General features: G+C 43.5%; 1 protein-coding gene across 1 annotated transcript; it reads left to right on the top strand.

Annotated features, from left to right (window-relative positions):
• The first annotated feature begins 1513 nt into the window (after positions 1-1513).
• Positions 1514-20064, top strand: NSMCE4A (NSE4 homolog A, SMC5-SMC6 complex component). The gene is made up of 11 exons (XM_019502935.1): positions 1514-1754; positions 6218-6298; positions 6895-7025; positions 8239-8384; positions 10277-10376; positions 11605-11695; positions 15492-15586; positions 16501-16549; positions 17434-17525; positions 18668-18759; positions 19820-20064. The coding sequence occupies exons 1-10, from the start codon at positions 1523-1525 to the stop codon at positions 18749-18751; spliced, it is 1101 nt and encodes a 366-aa protein (XP_019358480.1). The 5' UTR covers positions 1514-1522; the 3' UTR covers positions 18752-18759; positions 19820-20064.
• The last annotated feature ends 4177 nt before the right edge of the window (positions 20065-24241 follow it).

Raw genomic sequence — 24241 nt, 5'->3', positions numbered from 1 at the left:
AGGCAGCCATGATTTCTTTAAGTTCTTGCTTTTTGAACTACCCCCTTCCCCCCCACCCCATTAAATGGGGACAGTTTCCAGGCTGCTGACTGCCATATGGGCAGAACAGGAAACTCTGATGCCCGCTCTCACCAGGAGCTTGCAGCGCTTGCCTGAGGGCAGAGCTTCTCCACAATGATGTTCTAGTGTAAGCCACAGCCTGGGGGCTGCTGAGGCCTGTTCCAGTGAGTCTAGCGCTGCTCTGCTGTTCCTCCTGCACCTCTAGCTTCAGGAGTGTTTCCCATCCTTCCCCAGGCCAAGGAGGGGCTCCACTGAAACCCCCCATATGCATTCTCAGGCCTCTTAGCAAGAATGGGCCTGCCTGACCCAGGGCTCACAGGCTGGGAGATGGGGGAGTGGTAAAGTCTGCACTGGTATTCTCCACCATCCTTCCACGTGAGGCGTGTTGGGTTACCAGAGCGAGAAAGGAGACCTGCTGCTCCTGACGAGGGTTACCATACATCCCAGTTTTCCCAGACACATCCTCTTTTTTGGCCCCCTGTCCTAGTGTCCGGGCGGGTTTTTCAAATGCGAGCAAATGTCTGGGTTTTTGCTTTGCCTCTGCAGCAGCAGCTTGGATGCTTGGGGTTGCGAGCAGCGGGCAAACCGATTGGCTGTCGGAGGTCACGAGCTCTGCATGCGGGCCCAGCAAGCGTAAGTGTGTGCGCAGGAGCTGCACAGGCAGCAGGGCTGGTGGGACAGGGGTCTCTGGGTTGGTAGTAAAGGGCACCACCAGTGCGGGGGGGGGAGGGAGGGGGCAGGGGATTGGGAGTGAGGGGCACCTGCTGGGCTGGGGGATATGGGCTTAGGAGTGAGTGGCTGAGGCACAGCCCAGGCATATTAATACCAATTGGTGACACGTAGGGGGTGCATGCAGGTGCATGTGCACCCCCTGAGCCAGCCACGTAAGCGCCAGCCGCAAAACTGCAAGTGCACTTCTGGTTTTGCCACTGGCTCGGCTATCAGCTGCTGGAGGACCCCCCAAATCTGGTGTCCCCCCAGACTTAGGAGGCACCAGTCGCCCATGTTAACCCCCGCCCCCATTATATACCCCTCCCCCTCACAAGTGTCGTCTTTTCTGATCCCGGAAATATGGTTACCCTAATAAATCGGATTCAACATTTAATGAATGCTCTACCACGCATCTCCCGGGTGACTCAGGAGTCTCCTGGAGGTTGATATCCAATTGCTGGAGGCTCCAGGGCCATCCTGCAGGGCTGGCACTCCTCCAAGCGGCGCTTTCTTTAGAGGCAGGATGGAGAAGGGGGGAAATCCAGGCTCCCGCTGCAGTGGGGCTGCCCTGCTGGCTGGTGCGGGCTGCACGCACAGGGAAGGGGCATAGGGACCCCCGTCGTGCTGCACCCAGCCTCCGGCCGGCAGGGGGCGCGCTAGGCCTCGCCCGCTGCAGTCGGGAGGCTCTTGACCGCGCTGGACAAAGCGGTTGCTTGGGAGACGCCCTGCCGGGGGAGGGCAGGGTCGGGTCATGGCGGAGGCGGCAGGGAGCGGTGAGGCCGGTATGGGCCGTGCCGCGGGCTCTGGCTCTGGCCGCGGTTGCGGCCGCCCCGCGCAGCCCTCCACGTCCCGCAAAGGCGGTTTGGGCCCCGGCGGCGGCGACGAGGAGCCCGAGCGGCAGCGGGTGGCGAGCCCCGACGGCGATGACACCAGCCGCCGGCTCATCCGGCACCAGTACCGCGAGCTCATCAACACCGTACAGCGTGAGCGGGGCCGGGGCCTCCTGGGAAGTGGCCTCGTGGGCCGCGCCTGGGGATGGTGGTTGCTGGGAAACGGTCGTGCCTGGGGAAAAAAATGAAAATAAGCGTAAATTAGTCGTCTTTACATGACACGGTATCGCTCGCTGTAGCAAGTGAGATATAAGCTGTCGAAACCGAAGGATTTCTCTGTTCACAAAATAAAAAAATAGATGTGTGTGTGTGTGTATTATATAATACACACACACACATATACGTGTGTGTATTATATATATAATACTGTGTGGGTGTGTGAGTGTGTGTATTATATATATAATACACACACACATATACATGTGTGTGTGTGTGTGTGTTTGTGTACATGTGTGTGTATTCTCCGTTTGAAGGCAAGCAGCCATACGAAAGGGCTCATGGCAAACCCCAGAGTGGGTCCAGGCTCTCCGAGAGCGACTCGGGTTCTGTATCGATTCGCTGCCTCCGCCGTCATCGTGCGTTTTGAGCACTTTGCATATTATTGGTCGCGCGTCACACGAGGGTTGAGATTACTGTATGAATGCAGTCTTATTATTTTGTACGATAGCACGCGATTATTGTACACCACAGCACCACACAGCAGGCTACACAGCCCAGAGGGTTGAGTTTATTGTATGTGATTATTGTATGAATGGAGTCTGTCGTACAAAACAATACAACGATTGCATTCGTACAATAATCTCAACCCTCGTGTGTTGTGCGGCCAATAATATGCAAAGTGCTCAAAACACACGAAGACGGTGGAGGCAGTGAATAGATGCAGAACCTGGGTCGCTCTTGGGGAGTCTGGACCCACTTTGGGGTTTGCCGTGAGCCCTTTCGTACGGCTGCTTGTCTTCAAACGAAGAATACGCACCCATACATCTACACAAACATACACGTATATGTATATGTGTGTGTATTTATTGTACATCCCTCTGGGATGGCTATCATACACCAGACAGCACTGGCCTGGGAAGGGGCTGGTGTGACGTGACAGAAGGTGAGAGCTGCTGTTCAGTGCTAAGGAGGCCTGTGCACTGCTGAGGGCTACATGCAGGAAGCCAGTGGTGAAGGTGTCACTTGAACAAGCAAGAGAGAGAGAAAGGGTTAGAGAGTTAAGAATCAAACACCTGCTATAATGGTTTTTACTTGTACTTCAAAAAGGTATTTTTGTGCTGAGGAGTGTGGAGGGGCAGTTGTGTAACAGCTCTGCATAAAGTCTCTGTCCCCAGGGAACTGAGAGCAGGCAGCAGGACACACGCCGCCTCCTCAGCAGAGTCCTGCCGCTGCCTAGCCCCTCCCAAATCTCAGGGGAACTCCTGCCACAGCCTGTGCACCCTGACATACCCCTTAAGAGCCACCTGCCTCCACCCCTTCCCATCCACGCTTGCCCCCGCAAAGCCTGGGAAACCCAGCAGTCCCCTCCAGCCTGTCCCAGCTTTCCTCGAGGGCCATGCTGTCTGCACCTACCTTCCTCCAAGAGGAGCCTCAGGCCCAGGGTGCTGTGGGCAGCCTCACCTTGGTAGATGGGATGGGATGGGAGCTACGCTGGGTGCCGCTGGGAGGTGGCAGGTGGCTGGGTTGGCTTGGCTGCTCCATGGGGTAAGGTGAGAGTGGGGACTGGGATCATGATTAGTGTTTCACATGCAGGGAAGTGCCAGGGAAATTTCATCACCTCTGGGTACGGGTGCAGAGTGCCCACTGCATGGTCCTAGTTAGGGGCTTGAATTAAACTCCAACTCTTGATGGGGTCTGTGGCGGTGGCAGCTAGGAGGAGTCGCCACCACCGGAGCTGCTTAGAAAGGTGTGGGGCAGGCCAGGGGGGCTCTCATCTCTTACGGGGGAGCTCAGCCTTCTTGAGCCTCCCTGTATTTCAAACCCTGGTCCTAGCAACTGAGGCGGCTTCTTCCAGTTTCAAGCTGCAGGTAGGCAGTGTGCTGCTGGCCCAGCCTGAGCAGGGGTGCCAGGGCCCAAGTGCAGCTCACCCAGGGCCTGCCTTTTGGAGCTGGGTGGGTGTGCAGGACTGCTTCTGCTCAGTGTCCCTCAGCACCAGCGGAAGCCAGAGCTGGAGATGCTGGTTCCCAAGTGCAGCGTGTCCAGGTGCAGCTTGCTGTGTGGTGCTGGGTTGGTGGGATTTGCTTCATGTCCTCTGCGGTGCCAGCAGAAGCCAGAGCTAAAGCCACTGTGGGCCCACAGCCTGTGGGCTGGATAGAATCAGCTGGTGGGCTGGATGTGGCCTGCAGGCTGTATTTTGTCCACCCCTGCAGTGCATCCATCTGGCCCAGTCCCCTGTGTCACGCAGTCCCTGGTGTACGAGCCCATGCTCTACCCTGATCCCATGGACCATCGGGAACTTCAGCTGGCAGCTCCTCCATGGGGCCATTGCCACAGGCATATATATCTGGTACACTTCACAAACACTCGTGATGCGTTACCCTTGTGTGAGCAGAGAGACACCATGGCGCACATCTGTCTGGAGTTCACCAGGCTGCAGCCCCTTTACTGCCTCCTCCAGAGCCTGCTGTTGAGGCTCTGGCTTTCCTACTTCCCTGCACCTTTTTTTATTTATGTACTCCCTGTCTGTGGCTCCACCAAGACCCAGGATATACCTGACCAGGAAGGTCCCTTGGGGAACTCTGGGCAGAGATTCACTGGGCAGTATCCACTGTCTTGTTGAACTCATTTGAGGGCAAGTGGGCACTGTCTGTTGCGCTCTGCTCTGTGTCCATCCTTTTAGCGCTTGTTTTAAATTTGTAATAACTCCCATCCCTGTTTTCCCTTTAGTTGTCCCCCAGACTCAGTTGATATCCCCCCCAGTGGCAACTTCCCCTCTTCTTTTAAAGGGCCTCATTGTGATTCTTGCTGTACTTAGCAGTTTTGAAGAGGATCACAACATTTTTGGAGTAACTGAGCCAGTTGCCAAAAAAGATGATAGTGTCTGGAACCATATCAAGAATTTAAAGTAGAGGTGCACCACCGATATATCAGTCGTGTATCAGATTGGCATTGATAAAAGGAAAATTAATGTAATTGGCTTTTTTTGGCCAGTGTAACTGATAATGTCCCCCATAAATGCTATGTGCATGTGTGCAGCTGCATCATGCATGTGGCCAGGAATGCAGTCCAGCAGCTTGGAGAGCAGCATCTGGCTGGTAAGTCTGTGGGGGGAAATGAGTGTGGGGGAGGGAAGGGTCGTGGGGGGAGTGTGCAAATTGAGGCTTCCATAGTGAGGAAGGGAGTGGGACGGGCAGGAATGAGCGACATGTGCCCCCTGGATGTGTGTGGGGCGAGAGCGGGCTGCTTGCTGCGGGCTTGGGGCCAAGGGCTGCTCCAGTCTCTTCAGGGTGGTGGGGATGGGCCAAGGCTGTGCTCAGGGTAGGCAGGGGTGGTGCTGGGAGGGGCAGCTACAGGGTGAGCTACAGCCACCCCAAAGTTTGCTGTAGTTCCCCCTCCCAGCACCTGCCCCACCTCACCCCAGCCCAGCCCCCCGCTGGGAAGAGGCTAGCATAGCCCATGAGCCCACAGGGGCAGCCTGCCCTTGCCCCCCACAGAAATCTGGGGGGGTCACATGCCCCCCATGCCTTCTCCAGGGGTGTACACAGCAGCTTCAGTCTGGCCTCCCCATGCCCCTTCTCCCCCACAGTACCAGCAGGGAGTTGCTCTCCATTTTGCCAGGCTGCATATCGGCTATGGGATCGGTATCAGCTGACACGGCTGGTTAATAATTGGCCATTGGTATCTGCCAAAATGATCTTTAACAGTGCACCCCTAATTTAGTCATGACCTCAAATCATTTGACGCTTTGAATCAGGCATGTAGGTACTCCTTGTGTGTCTTTTTTCATTTTGACATGCTGTGTATATCTTAACATGGTGATCTTCAGAAATCGACAGCCATGTATGTTTTTATGGAAATGTTTAATAGATGAAATAGTATGCATCATTGGTCTTGCCTGAAATTCATAAAATCCAATTAATCCCCTGATATAATCCTTGTTAAAAATTTTAGAGCCACCAGTAAATGGTGTGTAACTACTTGGTGTAGGTCTATTCAAAGATCTAGTAAATTGGGAGGTCTTTCTTTAGTGTTCCAACTGCAGGAAATAGAGTGGTTATGTAGTCATATTAGTGTTTGGGGGGAAAGATGTAGTTTTTTACTCACCCGTTTGTCCCATTTTATCAATTGGAGCTTTTCAGGAAAGTTCATTTTACAGTAATAGTGTGCATAATATGAAATGTATTGGTTATAGGTGCTACAGTTTTGATCCACAAATACCTCTTTGCATGCTTTAAGTCTGAGGAGTGCCCTATAAATCAGTGGGATGCACACTTAATTTTAAGCGTGTGTACAAATGTTCATAAGAACAAGATCCACATAAATGATTACTTAAGTATCTTCTTTTTGTTGCCAATGTTCTATGTAGTAAGTAAAGATCTGACTAATTTTCCTCCTAGAAAATCGTGAAGCTATGCTGAATTCAAAAAGCAATAAATTGACAGAAGCTCTGGAGGAAGCCAATATATTGTTCACCGGAGGTGAGACTTTACTTTTAGCTGTTTCTAGAAATTTTTCCTTGACCGTCAAAACAATGGAGATGATATATGGAATGAAAAAATGATATGGGTATCAAATTGAGGCCCAATACTCCACATCACAAAACCTACAACTCTTGAATAAATTGTACTGAAAATGGAACTGTCTGAATGGGATAGATTGGAATTTTAATTTTATACTTGCAAAAGATGATTTGGTTTAATAAATGTCCCTTATTTCTTTATTTAGGTTCTGCAGTGCACCATGAGTGAAAATAGTGTAATGACAAAAGGCCATTGAATAAAGTTTCAAGATATTATATTTTTAGGGAGCAAAAATGTAAAGGAAGAAAATTCAACTTTGCATTATATATGGCTTCCCAATTTTGCAAGTTTTTTGTTACTAGGGGATGTTACTTCTTGCTGAATTGTCAAATGAATTAAATCAGTGAATTATCTGAAATGTATGAGTTGTGCAACCAAATCTACTAAGCATTACATTCAAAGCATGCTTAAGTGGATTTTATGGGTAGTGTGCGCTTTTACATCTATGTAATCACATACTGCTAATGCACGTTTGTTGTCTTCTTCCATAACAGTTTCCCGGGCAAGGGAGGCTGCACTGGATGCTCAGTTTCTGGTTTTGGCATCAAACTTAGGAAAGGAGAAAGCAAATGAACTGCACTCTGATATGACAGCGTTTGACTTGCCAGCTTTTGCTGAAGACTTGGTAAGTTTGAAGCTGCTAGCTTGTTATAATGTAGCAGGGGACTGTTCTATTTGTAATAGAGGTATAAAAGAAAAAAGCTTTACAGATTTCAGATCAAATTATACTTTTCCAGTGAAACTTAATGTTTATTAATGTCTTCACTCGACTTTCCTCCAAGCAGGATAGATTTTTCTCATAAATTTCTGATAAAGACATAGTAATTACCTTTCACTTTACATTATGTATTTATAGGTTTAATGAGTGAACATGTAACTTTACAAATGTAGCCTCCAAATGGGGGGCTTACTTGGACTTCATTACAGGATCATGATTTTACTGCATCAAATGCTAATTTATGAGAGAATCATTTTTTTCCAATCCTGTTTTCCTAAATGAGATTATTTTCAGGAGTGCTTAAATGACTGGCTTTTAGTGAAGTGTCCTCTTGCTAGATAGAAAGGAATAGGTGCTACTTTGTGTGTGTCTCTTTTTTCCAATTTATCGTATACTCTTTGTCATTTAAACTGCCATTTAATGTATAGGCATGTGAAGATATTAAAAAAAAATTCTATGCAAACAAAATAGGCAACCACTGATCCTTTTGGATCCCTTTGGATGGTGTAGGGGTGACAGGTCACCGGGACCTTTGACAGAAGCCTATTCAGGCAGGCATACAGGGGAATAGAGTGCCCAAGCCTTCCATCCACCCCTTTAGACCACTGAGACAGAATCCAGAGGCCAGACTGAGTCTGCACGTTTGGTGCTTCAGTGGCCGTAGTTGTACGTGCATCTGGGAATTGGACCAGATTTCTTGTGTGGCAGACAAGGATTCTACCACTGAACCACAACTGTAGCAAATAATTGTATACAAGTGTTGGAATGATGAATGTAGGATTTTCTTCTGTTGCTACCTCTAGAAGGAGACCAGTTTAGTTTGTATTTGATGTTTTTTGTTAGGTTAATTTAGATAGAAGTATCTAAATGCTTTTTGTTTCAGTAACGTTTTACATAGTATGATTCTGTAGTTCAATGACTCATGAATCTACCTATCCATTTTCACTTGTTACTCTAATTATAAGAAAACAAAGAGATTTCTTTTGTGCAGTATTCTAAAACTCAGCATTGATCAAGCAGGATGGTCATGATAGATGCTCAATCTTAAGAATGAATATCCATTGATATTGCTATAAGTGAAACTTAAACATTTTTCAGTAGCTTTTGTTGTCTCTTTTAGCTAACATTCATGGGCCTGAATCGTATACAAGATAACGACAGTGATGAAGAAGGCAGTACTGGTGGATATTTACCTAATGATGCCTGGCATAAACTGGGAGCAGAAGCAGAAACATACTTCAGAAGAGCTCCTTCTTTTCATTACATGTAAGCCTACTCAAGGAAAATCTTCATGTATATTTTGATGCAGCACATGATCTCATTAAGGATAAATTCCTTTGAGAACTGGTTCATCAGCCTTTAGGTAGTGCATTGTATTGGAGTATAGGGATGAATGCAGAAGTCTCATTTGGAGATTGAAGTTCAGAGCAGGCTTTTTTTCTAGCATGGCAGTGCAGCTTTCTCTCCTCACACGCATCCCATGCACTGAAGTATTATACGATGCCCACCCCCATTCATCTGTGTTTGATTTATTAAGCATTTGACGTAAAATAAACAGTGTTTGTATTCCTCTGCTGGAATGCCAGGTGACAGTTTCTTCATTTGGGCAGATGCAACCAGACATGTAGTACAGGAGCCAGCTTTTCTTCCTAAGGCCTTGCCTGGCCATTTAAGGTTGTGAATATTATGAGCTTCACGCATTGGCCTCTTTACCTCTTGCTGTTGGTCTGCCTTAATATGTTTTCCTGAGGCCAGTGTAGTCCATTCTAGCGTTCTGTAGCTGGATTGCTTCTGAAGACCTTCTCCTTTTCCCAGCTCCTTCAGAGAAAACAACCTGAATATTGGCAAGCTTCCTCATGCTGCCAATGTCCTAGCTCTATTGTGGATGAGCCTTCCTGATGTTTTCTCTCTGTGAATGGTCATCCCATCTTCTGGAGGTGCTGTCTTCTGGCATTTATCAAATGACCTATGGTTGTGCAGACCCCAAACTTAAACTTCATGTAGGAACTGCCATAGGGTAAGCTGGGCCTAATTTAATCAAATCTTAAAAAGAGAGGAAGAAAATCTGTGTAGTCATTCTGTCCCTGCTAATGCATCTTTTTTCCTAACCAGTATCATTTCAGGTCTGATGATGTGTTTAATTTAACCATTTTTACTATGTGGTCTGATGACTATATTGAATAATAATAAATTATTTGTAGTATGTTATGAAAGATAACATACTTTGTGTGCCCCCATTATCTCAGATTAATGTTTATATTTTTAAAATGTAAGGCCCTAAATATTGGACATAGCGTTTTTTAAATATGTAAAAAATGATCAAGGATAGTTGAGTGAGTAAAAGTCTGATTTGGATTCCTCTCTAGTTTTGAGATTTTAAGTAACTTGAAGTGTTTATGATGTGAATGTTGACAGCAAGTATATATGTGTGTGTGTGTGTGTGTACACACACACTAAAATGTATATATAAAAACAGCTGTACTTGTGTTAGTCCTCATTTTAAGAAAAGAACTACATATTCCTGGCTCCAGCTATAGTTCCTTAATGCTGTTATTTTGTAAATATCCAAATCCTAGAGGATGGAGCAAAAATTTTGCATGCTTTGTTACCTACTGAGCTGGCCCAAATTTGAACCTTGTGAAAGGAAAAGTTCTACATCCTCTGTTCACTGGATATATTGTGTCCTATTTTGAATGTTTTTTTGTTTCAGAATACGGAATTATAAAAATGTATTATTGTAATTAAATAGGAGATCAAAAAGGAGGAATATGCAAAATAGGTGGAAATATTTCTAGAAAAAGAAGGTGAAATAAAAGAAAAAAAGGGAGAGAAGAGAAAGGAAAGGTAACAACAAAAAGAGGAGCCAGAAGATATTGGCTTTAATTTGTAAAATTCTTTTATACTTCTGAGCAGTCTTTTGATTTAATTTAACAGGAACAACATGGAATTACATAATTTAACATTCTTTTGAGAAATGTTTTTGCGTTTTGAATCTCTGCTTACAGAGCATTTACTGAGAAGCCGTTTGTAAGAAACTTGTTATATAAGTGGGAAACCTGCTGCTGAGTTCCTTGTAATTAAATCCACTTTTACTCAGAAAAAACATTGAACAACTTTTCTAGTGCATACTGTAAAAGCTGTCTTTCTGTTTGGAGTAGGTTAGGATCTTTCAGTGCTGATCCGCCTGTACCCAAGCAACGGATTGAGAGGCAGAAAAGGAAAACGGGGAGAGAAGAAAGAAGCGCGATGCCTGCCCAGGTTTGTAAATTAATATTTTAATCATGGGTTTTTGGTAGCATACTACATTATTTTTATTTGCCCACGTTACCTCTGATTCTGTTCCGGTTAACTGTATTAAAGAAGGATTATAATTTAAGGATTGGTCTTTTGATTCATCTTGATGGTAATTTTATATTTGAATGAGGTGAAAATATCAACAGACTCATTTTCTACCAAATGATCTATTTCTCTGTTCACTGTGATACACTTCCACCTGAAATCTACAGTGAATAAGCAAACATTATTCATAAGAAAAATAAATTACCAAGGAAGGCTTTTTTTATTAATTCAGAAGGGGCAGATCCAAATAGACTTAGGTAGCTAATAGCTTTCTCAAATAGCATTCTGCCTACCTTTTGTCACTTTCCCCATAGTGCAAAGGCCTGAATAACCTGAGACTCTGGATTGCATTTAAAAGCAAATTATATATATATTCTATAACCAACACAGCTCAGCTTCTTACTTAATTGGCAATGTTAGGTTGGCAAAATGTTAAGTGTTTTTAAATATAGCTGCATACAGAGCTCTTTGCAGTAGTCCAATAAAACAGCACAAAAATGGTTGTGAAAAGGTTTGTACTAGAAGGAGATAATTATGTTCTTTTCAGAAACTTCAATCATATCAATTAATTTTATGTTTGTATTTAGTCAGGGATTTCCAACTTCAAAGTGGCCAGGGGCCACAAGTTCAATGACCCGAACCACCAAGGGCTGCACAATGTGCACCATGTGCAGGCACTCTCCCACTTCGCCTTCAGCTCCGTGTGGGCTCCTCTGTGGCAATGTGCTGCATGAATGCTTTGGACTGCTGGCTTCCCTGGCACAGTGGGCTGACCTGTGCTGTGCCAGGCTGCCCCATCTGCTGGGGTGGGAACATGCACCAGAAGCCAGTGGAAGGAAGGGGAGCTCTGAGACTGCTGTTGAGCCAGGGCTTCTGTTCAGGCAGGTGGGAGCCTGGGGGACACGCATGGCCTGTGGGCTGCCTGTTGGAGAAGCCTGCTTTAGACTGTTAATGATCATTATAATTTTTAATATGTACAACCTAGAATGTAATGTGACAGCCTAGTTTGTGCAAGTAATAAACTATCCAAAAGAGTAGCAGTCACTTCTTGAAAAAAAACTTGTCTATGATGAAACATTCTTACTCCTAGTCTTTTGTAACAATGTTTTATGTACTATTGGTATACTCTTCTTGGGATTTTTTTCAGTTGAGAAGAATGGAGGAGTCTCATCAGGAAGCCACAGAAAAAGAAGTAGAGAGGATATTGGGATTGTTGCAGACTCATTTTAACAATGATCGTAAGTATGTCTGCAGTTTAGTTAAATGTAACATTAAGCAGGACGGTGTTATGCTCCAGGAGATGCTTAATGATCCTTTTGTTTTGGAATTAGGAGAAGATGCTACAGTAGAAGCAGAAAAACTAATAGGGTCTAATAGCCAAAGTCCTTTTGTGAAGGTGGTGTGAAATTTTTTTTCTGTATCTTGTGCTTAAGATCCGTATTCTTTCTCACGTGTGAGGGCCAATAGAAGAAAAGCACAGTTCTGATAAAGACTGACAAATCCTTCTCTTTAAGAAGAACTGTCACTTTGCCTTGAAGAGGTTTCAGTGGTGTGCATTTAAGAAACCAGCTTTGTGTAGACAGTCTGTTAATTTATCAGACTGCATTGTACTTTGTTTAAGTGCATGACCCTGGAACTGGAATATATCCTATGGTTGCTTACAGGTGTCAAAAAACCCAAAAAACAGCGCTTTACTTTAAGCTCGTTATGCACCCCCCACGCTCCCAAAGTGTGTGCCCAGGAGAGGCATTGTGTTAGTTTGACCCAATTTGCCCAACATCTGTATAGATCGGGCACTTCAGCGAGGCTTTTTGGCAATTTTATGTAATAGCTGACTGAATCAGGTTCAGATAAAAGTGCCAGAAAGACCCGCTGAAGTGCCTAATCTGTACAGATGCGGGGGAGGCGGGTTGAATTAACACTCTTCCTCTTCCGGTAAAGTGCTGTTTTTATTTTATTTTTTTTAATTTTTGTCCATGTTCATCAGCACTTTATATGCCTTTCCCTGGAATATACCCTTATCTAAACTTAATGTTTCCAGTATAAGCAGTCTAGAAACTGACTAGCTCACCTTTCTATATTCAAGTTCTCTAATAGTCCAATTAGGCTGATAGCATTGTGTACTTAATGAGGATTGTTTTATAGTGTTGTCAGTGGTGTGACAACCTTGGAACTGACTGGCTTCCTTTATGGCTTTGAATCCTCAGTTTGGGGTCTGCAATTAGAAACTTTGAAATTTGATGGAAATGCATGGCTACTACCTCCTTTCTTTTTAAGATTTCTGAAAGTCCTTTGACAGCTGCTTTTACTTCATTGTTTCTGGTGCAGTTAACTATAGTACAAATAAGTTAAAAACTAGACAGTGGAGTTGGATTTAAGTGGATTTTGCACTTAACTGATATCCAGTATTGTTACCATATAAACAGTGGGTGATGAATTAGGTCTAGCTATATGCTGTGCAATTATGCATTTATGTGGCATGCAATTTAAGTGGAGTACTGTATATTGAATTTTTTACTTTTGGTTAAAATCATGGATGGTTGTAGCATGACAGTTTTCACAGTGTATGAATATCTTTGATTCCTGTTCTTTCTTGCAATGGATTTGTACACTGGATGATGGCATTGGCCAATGATCCCCTGTTGCTTAGTCCATAGAAGAGATCCTTTCTCCTATTTAAGCTCTGCCAACTTCCTTTTTCCAGTTGATTTTGAGGCAGTATTGCTGTTTGGTCGGACTTAAATAAGAGTAGATTGGGGGATCATTTGACAGCTTTAATTTTTTTTTAATCTCTGAAGGCAGATTTGTGTGATTGCTTTTCAGCCCTGGACACACTTTTTCTACAGTCCCATTTGATCACTTGTCTCTTTAGATTTATGTGTGTAACTGTTAGCAGGAAAATACATGCAATTTGAATATACTAGTGACGCTCAGTTTTAGATCTCTGTTTTGTGTGACCCAGACATTGTGCCATAAGTATGTGTCTGTGTTGGGTAGAAAACAGCATAGATGACTGTTGGTTAAAACTAAGCAGATTGGATAGGCTAGAAATGAAGGTGGTAGTCAGGATATGGCAAAGATTATAGTAGTCTCTGAAAGTTTTGATCCATCAGTTTACATTCAGATTTATGTTAGGTTGTATTGGATTTGTCAAATAAAATTGGATTTTATTTTTAGAAACTTACGTAGTGTCAGTAACAAGGGTTGGTTTTTACAGCTTTTATAGACTGTTGCAAGATTTTCTTTCGTGCACTTTTCTAAATCCAGTCTTTAGTCCTGACAGGTTTAGAGTTGCATGGTTTACCAAAGCTTCAGTCTACTCTGAAATTGAGTCCAATGTAGGTCTCAGTTCCTTACTTGTTAAGGAAAGTGTCTTGTCATGTAACAAAAGTGCTTTGTAATTTGCATTGTCTGCCTGTTCTGTGGTGACGGTTTAGGGACGCAGTTCAGACCTCTAAAGCCATAAGTAACTTGGGTCTTGTCATTCCATAGATCCAGTCAGCAGGAGTGCTGATGTTGGAGTTAAATGGAGGCCCTTCAGGTTGTGAATTCACTTTTCTTACTTTACTCTGGAATGGCATGAATTTATTGGCCATTAGAATACACTAAAAGTCCTCCTAAATGAAGTAGCATTCCTGGGGTGTTGGCTTTTTTCAGGGTTTGGAGCCTGGGGTTTGTCAAAACAGAGAGGAATGTTTATTTTTTTCCTGCCAGATTTTGATGTTCCTGGACAGTTTGCTTAGTAGCCTGTCACTGTGGTTGGTCTTTTTCCTTGTTCCTGTTTTTGTTTTTTGCTTGTTTGTATTTTCTGTCTTGTATTCAGTTTGTTGGGCTACCTTAAAACAGGAGCAGGTGTCTGTTTTAGTTGGGTTGAGCAATTTTGTTTTTATTTTATTCTAAATGTGTGTTTTTCATATTGAGTAAATATGCTGTTTGTGAATGCTGGCTGCTCGTGATGTATTACTGTATTTGTAGAAAAGGATGCCATTTTGGCATTTCTGATCTATAATAACGGTGATAATGATAATTGTTGTTGTTAATCATCTGCCCATCTTCCTGGAATAACCTATGATGAAAGACCTTTACCGTATTTTCTCGCATACCACATGCCCCCATGTTTTTAGAAAGTAGAAATTACCGCCCCCCCGAGTTGTGGCCTAGAGTTGGCTTTTTCATGAAGACACCGAGCTGCAAAATGCCTACCAGCTTCTCTGCCCCTTCCAGAAAGTAGTGGGGGAGGGAGGGGGGGGGCAGTTCAGTGTTTAACCCTTTCACAGCTGTTCTCAAATTGATACAAATTTTTAGCAAGTGTTATCCCATAGCAAAGATATTGGGGATATATAACACTGCAGTGTGTGCCATCTTGCAGGACGGTGTCTTTATTTTTCTGTGTCTCCATGCAGTGAATTACTGGTGAATAAAGTCAGCTTCCCTGCTGAAAGTAAGCATCCCAATTTTGGAGGGTTGATTTTAGGGGGAAAGGTGAGTGTTGTATGCAAATAAATATAATATATGACTGTTAGACTAGAACAGTACACACTTATTCCCCAGTGGGCGTGTTTCCTGTTCCATATGGTATTAAGTCCCAGAATAGCAGAGTTCTCTAGATAAAGGCAGGAAAAAGTCCATACTGGATTACCGATTCTTCAATAAATTGACTATTGCAGATTGTTAATGAGAGAAACAAAGCATTCTTATCCAAGAAGATACTTGTGATCCCTGTGGAGTGAGAACACTGTTGTTTAAACTGTAACGTTTGACAACAACAACTAGAATGAAACCATAACAATTTGAACTTTACTTCCATTCATGTGTGGGAGAGTAGTAGAAACAGGGGGGAAAATATCTGTCATAAAATCATCAGATTGCACATTTAGTTGTATTTTCAAATTAAAACTGTTTTATAATTTATCTCTTTTAGGGATTTAAGCCCTGCATGGATTATGTACTTTTGGAAAAAAATATGTTCAAATTTCTGTTGGCTTGTATATAATCAACAGTTTTTTGATAACTACTATTTTCTTATGTCTCTAGCTGAAATACCTATTTCCTTCTTTGATTTTGTGATTGATCCAAACTCTTTTGCACGCACTGTGGAAAACATCTTTCACGTGTCCTTCATTATAAGGGTAAGGAGCAATATCTTCTTGAAATTTTATCTTGTATTCAGGAATGATATCACTAAGTCAGGTTCTTATATTTTTTTTTAGTTGCATCATTCTTTTGCTGCAAACTAACTTGATATCTTTCTACAATAAGTTAATTCACTTTATAATAAAAAGGGAATATAGTTGACCTCAGCCACTGAGATTCCAGCAAAGCATTTGATGTCACCTGGGAAATGTATTACTTAAACTGGAAAAGGTGGGAGTTAGTATAGGAAATGAGATGGATAGAAATGGCTAAAGTATATAACTGGTGGTGGGGATAAAGAAAGTGTTTGGTTTAAGTGAGGTTATTAATTGTGTTCCTGGAAGAGTGGCATTGGGACCAACCTGATGTAATATTTCCTTTACTGACCTTGGCACACAATGTGGGAGCCTGCTAATGAAATTGTCAGTAAGGTTCTGGATACAAGGATATATAGCAGAATCCAGACTTCATATTCTCTTTCATTCTTAGCAGGTTTCTGTATTATGGACAATCCACTCAGCTATTTTTCCTGCAGCTGTTACTTCACAGGGCACTACTTCTCCACTCAGCTGGAGCTTATTAGGAATCCTTCACATCTGCTCAGAGAAGCGGAGCTCTTTGAAGCAAAAGCTGCAGCAAACAGCTGGAGTACCTCAGTGGTCCTGCACAGCTGTTTGCTGTGGTAATAAACCCCTAATTAGTCTTCAAACTCTCCCCTGTATAGGGGGCTAAGGAAACTAACCATGCAAAAAATCAGTGTTCTAGCGCATATACAACTCCACTGGGACTGTATTGCATAATTCTGTATAAAGAAATTTGATTTGTAATAGTTATTTTCTATTTCAGTGTGTTAAATCAACTGAATAAATCCAGTTTCTGTAATTGTCAAACAAACTGTATTGTATTCTAGGATGGCTTTGCAAGAATAAAGCTGGATCAGGACAGACTCCCAATAATAGGTAAAATAACATTAACGTTTTAAAAGAGACAACCTACTGTTATATCATCAAAACAATTGTATTTCTAAAGGATTGATGATATTTTGAAGAATAGACATGGAACTTAAGCTGAACCAGTACTCACTGAATTTCCTAGTGAAATTCTAGTTGCCCTCAGTGGACATTGGATCAGTCCCTAAGTGATGTGACTACAAAAGAGACCTTTTGTAGGTTGTGTTGGTGTAATAATACTTGTAGGATGGCTGCCTTCTTATAATTTATGTTCCTTCTTTTCCCCCCAGCCAAAATAGTTAAATAGCAAGGTATATAAGTTTATGGAACATGTCTCACAAGCCATTGAAGTGGTCTTAAGATGAGAGTTACCTTTAATTGGCTCTAAGTGATCTTAAGACTTAGAGTTAACTTTACTTGGCTCTGTATTCAAACTGTATTTGAGCCAAAAAGTTATCTGTATCTAAACAAAACAAGTGAATGTGATCAAAAAGGATATTATAATGGATAACAAGAAAGATGGGAATTGAGTAGGTGAAGAAAATGTTGAGAGGAGTACATTTATAAAGATTTAAATAAATTATTTAAATGATAGTGTGTAATGCAGGAACCCTAAAAAATAGATGGGTGTTATAGACTTTTAAGGGAAGAGGATGGAGTGGGGTGAGTTTGATATCCTTGATTTAGGATGTAAATCAACCACCTTCTGATGGGTTCAGGTGTCCATGTACATTTCTAATGAAGTGTTTGGTACAGGCCTCTGTCAGAGACAAGATACTTGCCTAACTGAATAGTTAATTTCATCTGAGTTGGTACTTCTCTATGTTCCTGAGGTGTACTGTAACATTTTAAAAGCTCTCTAATAGTGTAAGTTCTGAAAACATTTTAAACAGAGCCCTCCAATGACAACGAAGGAAGAGAAAATGACCAGAATGCTCAAGTACGGCACCAGGCAATCATATCTCTCAGCCACCAAGAGTGGAAGGTAAACTAGATAAAATGACTTTGGCTTCTTTCTTTTATTTCTAATGAGCCTCAGAAGAGCCGTACACTTCTGTTATGTGAAACCAGAGTAGTACACCTTATAACTAGTTGTATATTAAGATATCAATTCAGATCATTTATGGGCCATGTAACATGAGTAGTTACAATCAGCATGTCTCTCTTTCTAGACGCAAGAAAGATCCCAGTGAGAGATGGGATGGAGACTTCATTCCAGTCCATTGACATCCTGTCACATTTATATGACAGGGTGCCAGTAATTTTAAGGTTGTTTAACTGTAAATTATTTGCAATTACTGAACTAAATGAAGGCCAAGTAGATATGGGCACTTAGACCAGACTGCTACCTAGCTTCCTGGCATTCAGTTATGGATGAAGAGAATGTTTCTGATACTAGAATGCATCATCCCTTTGATTTGATTGTATAAAAATCCTTAAAGCTAGCAGGGTCTTGAAAACAGCATGAAGCAACAATATTTGTGACATAAAGTGATGAGATGAACCGCCTGCTGGAGCTGGTACCCAGGCAGCTATGCTATATATTCTCTAGCTCGGTGGTTTTCAATCTCTGGTCCATGGACCCCTGGGAATCTGCAGACTGTCTAAGGGGTCATCAAAAGATGACTGTGATCAATCAGAAGTATGTGAATATCCACACTTACAATTCAAAGGGGTCTGCATCTCCATTTGAAATCTTTTATGGGTATGCAAATGTAAAAAGACTGAAAACCACTGCCAATCATTCCTTTAACTGATAGCTGTTATACATTTGCTTTGCAGAGGATGGAGGGGACAGAACATAGCGGCCTGAATTATAATGAGGGTCAGCAATGTTTTGTTAAACTAAAGGATCTTGCTATCTTTAACTTTTAAATATAACTTTTAAATACACCTCAAACAAAAAGGTTTTTTTTTTCCTTTGTTTTAGGGGGTGGGGGAGAGAGGGAGGAATACCTCCTGGATCTTTCTGTATCCTTTGCTGCTTACATAGTGTACACGTAGTAGACTTAATACTGCAGAATGGGAACCCTTCTATTTCTGGTGAAAATATTACTGTTATGTTAAAATAGCTATTTGACAATAATGTTAAAAATGATGTTTTTAATATTTTTTCTCCCTTCTCAGGATATTGTTGAAACATTTGAAATTACAGAATCTATGATTGATCCTCCCACTCACATCCAAGACAATGAAATAGATCCTGCCTAATTCTTATGGTAAGCTTTCACTTAATTGATTTAGGAGAAGCCACAATCTTCTCAGTGCATGTTTGTATATTTGGAGGATTTGCAGAGAAACTAGCTATGGCTTATATAGCACTTAGCACACTTGATGTTTGTTTAGGGCAATTGGGTTTTTTGTTTTCTTTTTTGTTGTTGTTTTTTTTTGCTTCAAGTATATCTGGGAAGTAGTACTAAAGTGAGCCAGTCTAGTTGCTCCACAGTGCCTGCAATGGTGGGTTCTGTACAAAAACTTGTGAATTTCTCTCTCTCCTTTGGTGATCTTGTTCTTATGGATCAGAATTCTCTGCATCTAATTTTCAACTAATTTAAGAGTTAAAGTCTTCACATTTGCTGGTGAACTAAGTAGATGCACTTTTGTTACTTGGCTTTCAAAGCATTACAAAATGTAGTGCTGTGAAGGATCATGGGTTAGTAGCTTTGTATATTTACTGATTTTTAAAAAGCAGTAACAGCTTACAGTATTTGTTGGGACATTCAGGTTAATAAACTGATATACTTTTAAGAGTCTCAAAATAAAGAAACTATAACAGCGTGGCTATTCATAGGGGTGTAGTTTGTTGGTGTAGCCATGTTAGTCTAAGGACATAGGCAGACAATCTGATATAGTTTCTAGGTTTCATAGTTTCTAGGGTCGGAAGGGACCTGAGTAGATCATCTAGTCCGACCCCATATCTTTTATTAGACCAACTTAAATAGCTGGAAAACATTTTCTTAGCAAGCTTTCGGGTTTAAAAACCCTTAGTCGGGCTGAGGAAGCATCTGCAGTTTGTGTGTGCTGTTCCTGGATGGAATGCAGGATGAAGGGTTTTTAAACCTGAAGATACTGATGAAGGGTTTTTAAACCCAAAAGCTTGCCTAGAAAAATGTTTCCAACTACTTAACTTGGTCTAATAAAAGATACCAGATTCACCCAAAGAACTTTTTCTGGTTATTCACAGAATTCTTTTAAACTCTGATTTTGAATACATTTATCCAGTGCTGTAATGAGATATAGAAAATATTGAATGGTCTTACTCTTATATTTCTCTTCCAGGTGCCTTAGAGAAAAAAGGATTTTAAAGTATTTACTTCAAATAAATGTTTTATATGTATATATTGTATGATCAAATTGATTTTGATGAAAACAATTTAAATGACAATTTTTATATAAAAAAATACATCTTTTTTTTTCTATTTGTGTGTGTCACTTACCGTGGTGGGAGCAGTCACAAAACATAGTGTGCTTTCATCATCCTATTGTGATATTCTGTAATAAAGTCCTTTTGTATTGTCTGCTAATTCTTTTTCAACTTTTCATAACAAAGGAAATATACTGGATACTGTAATGGTCAAGAATACACAAGGTGTATAATGATTACAAATTAGGTCCTGTTTGTAGTTATCAGTGATTCTTATTAATGTTGTCTACTTGATCTAGTAGTAATCATGGTGAAAGTGAGGAATAAGGGGAGTGGAGCTCCTTAAGGGTGAGGAGAGGGACTTTAGATATATTTGTGATTCCAGAGCATCTGAATCGGAGAAGACTGGAGAGATCATACACCACAGGAAAGTACAAATTTATGAGGGAATCATAGAAGAAAAGGGCTGGAGGGAATCTTAGGAGGTCATCCAGCTCAAGATGGGATCTTTCCAGATTAAGCTGTCCCTGTCAAGTTACTTGTCTAACCTGCTCTTAAAAACTTCTAGTGATGGAGAATATACAGCAAGGATATGCGACCCCTGGCATGCGTGCCAATTAGTGGTATGCGGAGACATTTTCTCGAGCATGCCAGGAGGTGTGAGAGGAAACTGTTTAAAACAAAACCAAAAAATGTTTAAGTTGCTGCTCTAGGCTCTCCGGAATAGCTGCAGGTGGCAGTGCCACGGCTGGCACCGGGGGCAAAGTCAGGAGAACAGAGGCAGAGATGCTGTCTGTGCTCTTCTGACCCTGCCCCCTGTCTCTGGGCTGTGCCCTGAGGCCCAGGCTAGCCCCTGGAGGGGAGCTGTGGGTGGGCTGGGCCAGGGCCTAGGCAGGTGCTGCACAGGGTTGTTGCACTGCCTGGCTGGGGTAGGATGCTAGGTTCAGGGTCATCCTGGCTCCAGGCTTGACCTCCCTGCATGCTGGGCACAGCGTGAGCAGGGTGGAGCAGCTTCCAGTATGGGGGCCCAGCTGTGGGAGACCCCTGGACACCCCAGGAACAGCCACTGTGGCTGCTCTGGCCTTGGCCTTGCCCCCCGCAGTTCCCCTTCAGGGGTCGGGGCCAGTGCTGCGCAGGACCACTGTACTGCAGGTTCCCAGCCATCTTGGCCCCGAGTGCTGCCCACAAGAGGTGTTCCCAGGGCCCGGGGGGCTCCTGAAGCCAAGCCCTCTTACTGGGGGTGGCTCTGCCCCACTCATGATGTGCCTAGTGTACAGAGAGCCCAAGTCCAGAACCAGGAGTGCCCTGAACATGGTGTCCTGCCTTGGCCAGGTGGCATCCCCTCATGGGTAGGGTGGCTGTCCCCATCCCTGTGGAGCTGTCAGGCCAGGCCAGGCCAGGCCCCACCTTGGGTGCCACTGGGTACCCACGCTCACCCGCCAGTATTGGCCTGTGCCCATTGAGTCCCTGCTTCCCACCCAGCCCCCACCTTCCCAAGGGGCCAGGCAGGTCAGCCTGCCAACAGTGTCTCCCCCTGCACCTGCTTCTCTGTGTGCTGCCTGGACCCTGGGCCGAGCACCCATCCCTGCCTTCTCCTGGGTGGGATGGGGCATCTGTTTGCCCAAGCCCTGGCTGGGCCCTCCCTCCCAGCCCTGGGCCTGGGCTTCCCCCACTCCGGGACCATGGGGGAGGCCTGAGCCCCCCAGCCCTGGTTGATGCTGCTGGGGTGTTGCTGCCCAGTGGGCCTGAGCCGCAGGCGGTAGCAGTGGGGAGACATGGGTGGCGAGGGACACCAAACAAAATTCTCTTCTTTTTCTTCCTTCTTTTCTTTCCTTCTTGTTCTTTTCTCTTTATTCTTTTTCTCTTGTTTCTCTTTTTCTCTCCCATTTTTCTTTCTTTACCTCTTTTTTCTCCCTCATCTTTCCTTTTTTCTCTATTTTTCTTTACCTTTTTCTTTTTTCATCTTTTTTCTCTCCTCTCCTTTTTTTCTCTTTCTTTCCGTCTCTTTTTTTCTCTCTTCATCACAACATGCTTTATAAAAAAGAATACATAAGAACAAAAGTAGACTATGAAGTTTTATTTACTGTCAGCAGTATTTACCATAAAAGGAGCAACATTTATGATTATTAACTTATTAATATGCAGTGTGTCCTGCCATGTACCCCTGACCCCAGTTTTGCTTTTCTGGCATGCTGGCACTCTGGTACCTTAAAAGGTAGACATTGGGGGCGTGGGGGAGGTTTGGCACTCTAGCCAAAAACGTTGCCAACCCCTGGTCTACAGTCTCTCTGGTAATCTGTTCCTGTGCTTAACTTTTAATTACTTCTTCCTAATAGCTAACCTAAATTCCTCTTCTTGCTATTTAAAACAGTTCCTTCTTGTCCTGTTTTCTCTGGATGCAGAGAAGAGTGTGTCATCATCACAACCATTTTTTTCATAGATTTCATAGACATTTGGGCTGGAAGGGACCCCGGAGGATCGAGTCCAGCCCCCTGCCCCAGGAGCAGGAAGTAAGCAGGGATCATAGGATCCCAGCAAGATAAGCATCCAAATGTGTTTTGAAGATATTCAATGTAGGTGCTTGAACCGCCTCAGGTGGTAGTCTGTTCCAAACCTTGGGGGTTCGGACAGTGAAGAAGTTCTTTCTTATGTCCAGCCTGAACTGGTCACAGTGGAGTTTGTGACCGTTCAATCTTGTCATCCCTTGTGGGGCTCTGGTGAACAGTCGTTCTCCCAGATCCTGATGCCCACCCCTGATGAGCTTATAGGTGGCTACCAGATCACTCCTGAGCCTGCGCTTTTCCAGGCTGAATAGCCCCATTGCTCTCAGCCTCTCATCATATGGTCTGTTTTCCTGCCCTCTGATCATGTGCGTGGCTCTCCACTGCACCCTCTCAAGCTTTTCCACATCCTTTTTGAATTGCGGAGCCCAAAACTGTACGCAGTACTCCAGCTATGGCCTCACCAAGCCTGAGTACAACGGGAGAATGACGTCCCGGGATCTGTTTTAGAAGCATCTATGGATGCAAGCCAGCGTTTTGGTCGCTTTACTAGCTGCAGCATCACACTGAAGGCTCATGTTCATCTTGTGGTCAACCATGACCCCCAAGTCCCTTTCATCTGTAGAGCTAACTGGCGTAGCACTGCCGAGCCTATAAGCATGGTGCAGGTTTTTCTTCTCAAGGTGGAGAACCTTGCATTTTTCAGTGTTGAACACCATTAGGTTCTCGTCCTCCCATTTCATGAGTCTGTCCAGATCTGCCTGGATCACCCTCCTGTCCTCAGGTGTGGATGCTTTACCCCAGAGTTTGGTGTCATCGGCAAACTTGGCCAGTCCGCTTCTGACACCAATGTCCACATCATTGATGATGATGTTAAACAGTATAGGCCCTAGGACAGAGCCTTGTGGGACCCCACTGGTCACAACACACCAAGACGATTGGCTCCCGTCAACCACCACCCTCTGGGTCCTACCGTGGAGCCAGTTCCCCAGCCAGTGGATCATGGTGACATCAAGGGTGCAGTTAGCCAGTTTAGCCAAGAGGTGATTGTGGGATACCAGATCGAAGGCTTTTTTAAAGTTGAGGTATAAAACATCGATCTCTTCCCCCTTGTCCAGGTGATCGGTCACCTGGTCATGAAAGGAAATGAGATTGGTCAAGCAAGACCTACCCACAACAAACCCATGCTGGGTATCCCTCAGGATATTGGCTTCAGCTAGCCTGTTAAGGATGGCCTCCTTGATAATCTTTTCCAGGACTTTCCCCAGGATAGAGGTCATAGTTAAAGTCTCCCATAACAACCATACACCAGGATTGTGTAGCCTCAGCCAATTCCCTGGTGAACTTCTGGTCAAGGTCTTGACTCTGGGTAGGAGGTCTGTAGTAGATCCCCACCATAGTATCCCCTGCACCGTGTTCCCCATGGATTTTAACCCAGAGGGTCTCAAGTCGTTGTTTATATTTCACGACTGTTACCACATCTCCCCTTTTATCCAGATTAAACAGTCCCAGTTTTCCCAATTTTTCCTTGTTATGACCTGTTTTCTAGAACTGTAATCTTTTTAATTGCTGTCTCCTGGATTCCTTCCAGTTTGTCCACGTCGTTCTTGAAGTGTGGGACCGAAAACTGGACATGGACATTTTGGTGACATCTCACCAGTGCTAAATAGAGTAGAAGAATAATTTCTGTTTCTTGTTCCCTCTCCTTCCCTGCCAGTTACTTTGTGCTAGCTCTTCTATAGTTCTCATACTGTGCTTTTCTTTCTTTCTTTCTTTCTTTTTTTTTTTTTGCTTGGAGACAGTTTTAATTTATATGGTTCACTGCCAGGTTAGAAA

The sequence above is a fragment of the Gavialis gangeticus genome, unplaced genomic scaffold, assembly GCF_001723915.1.
Source record: "Gavialis gangeticus isolate Ggan-Ray unplaced genomic scaffold, GavGan_comp1, whole genome shotgun sequence".
Classification (NCBI taxonomy): Eukaryota; Metazoa; Chordata; order Crocodylia; family Gavialidae; genus Gavialis; species Gavialis gangeticus.
The sequence above is the reverse complement of the archived record's forward strand: the minus strand, read 5'-3'. Positions and strand labels throughout refer to the sequence as shown.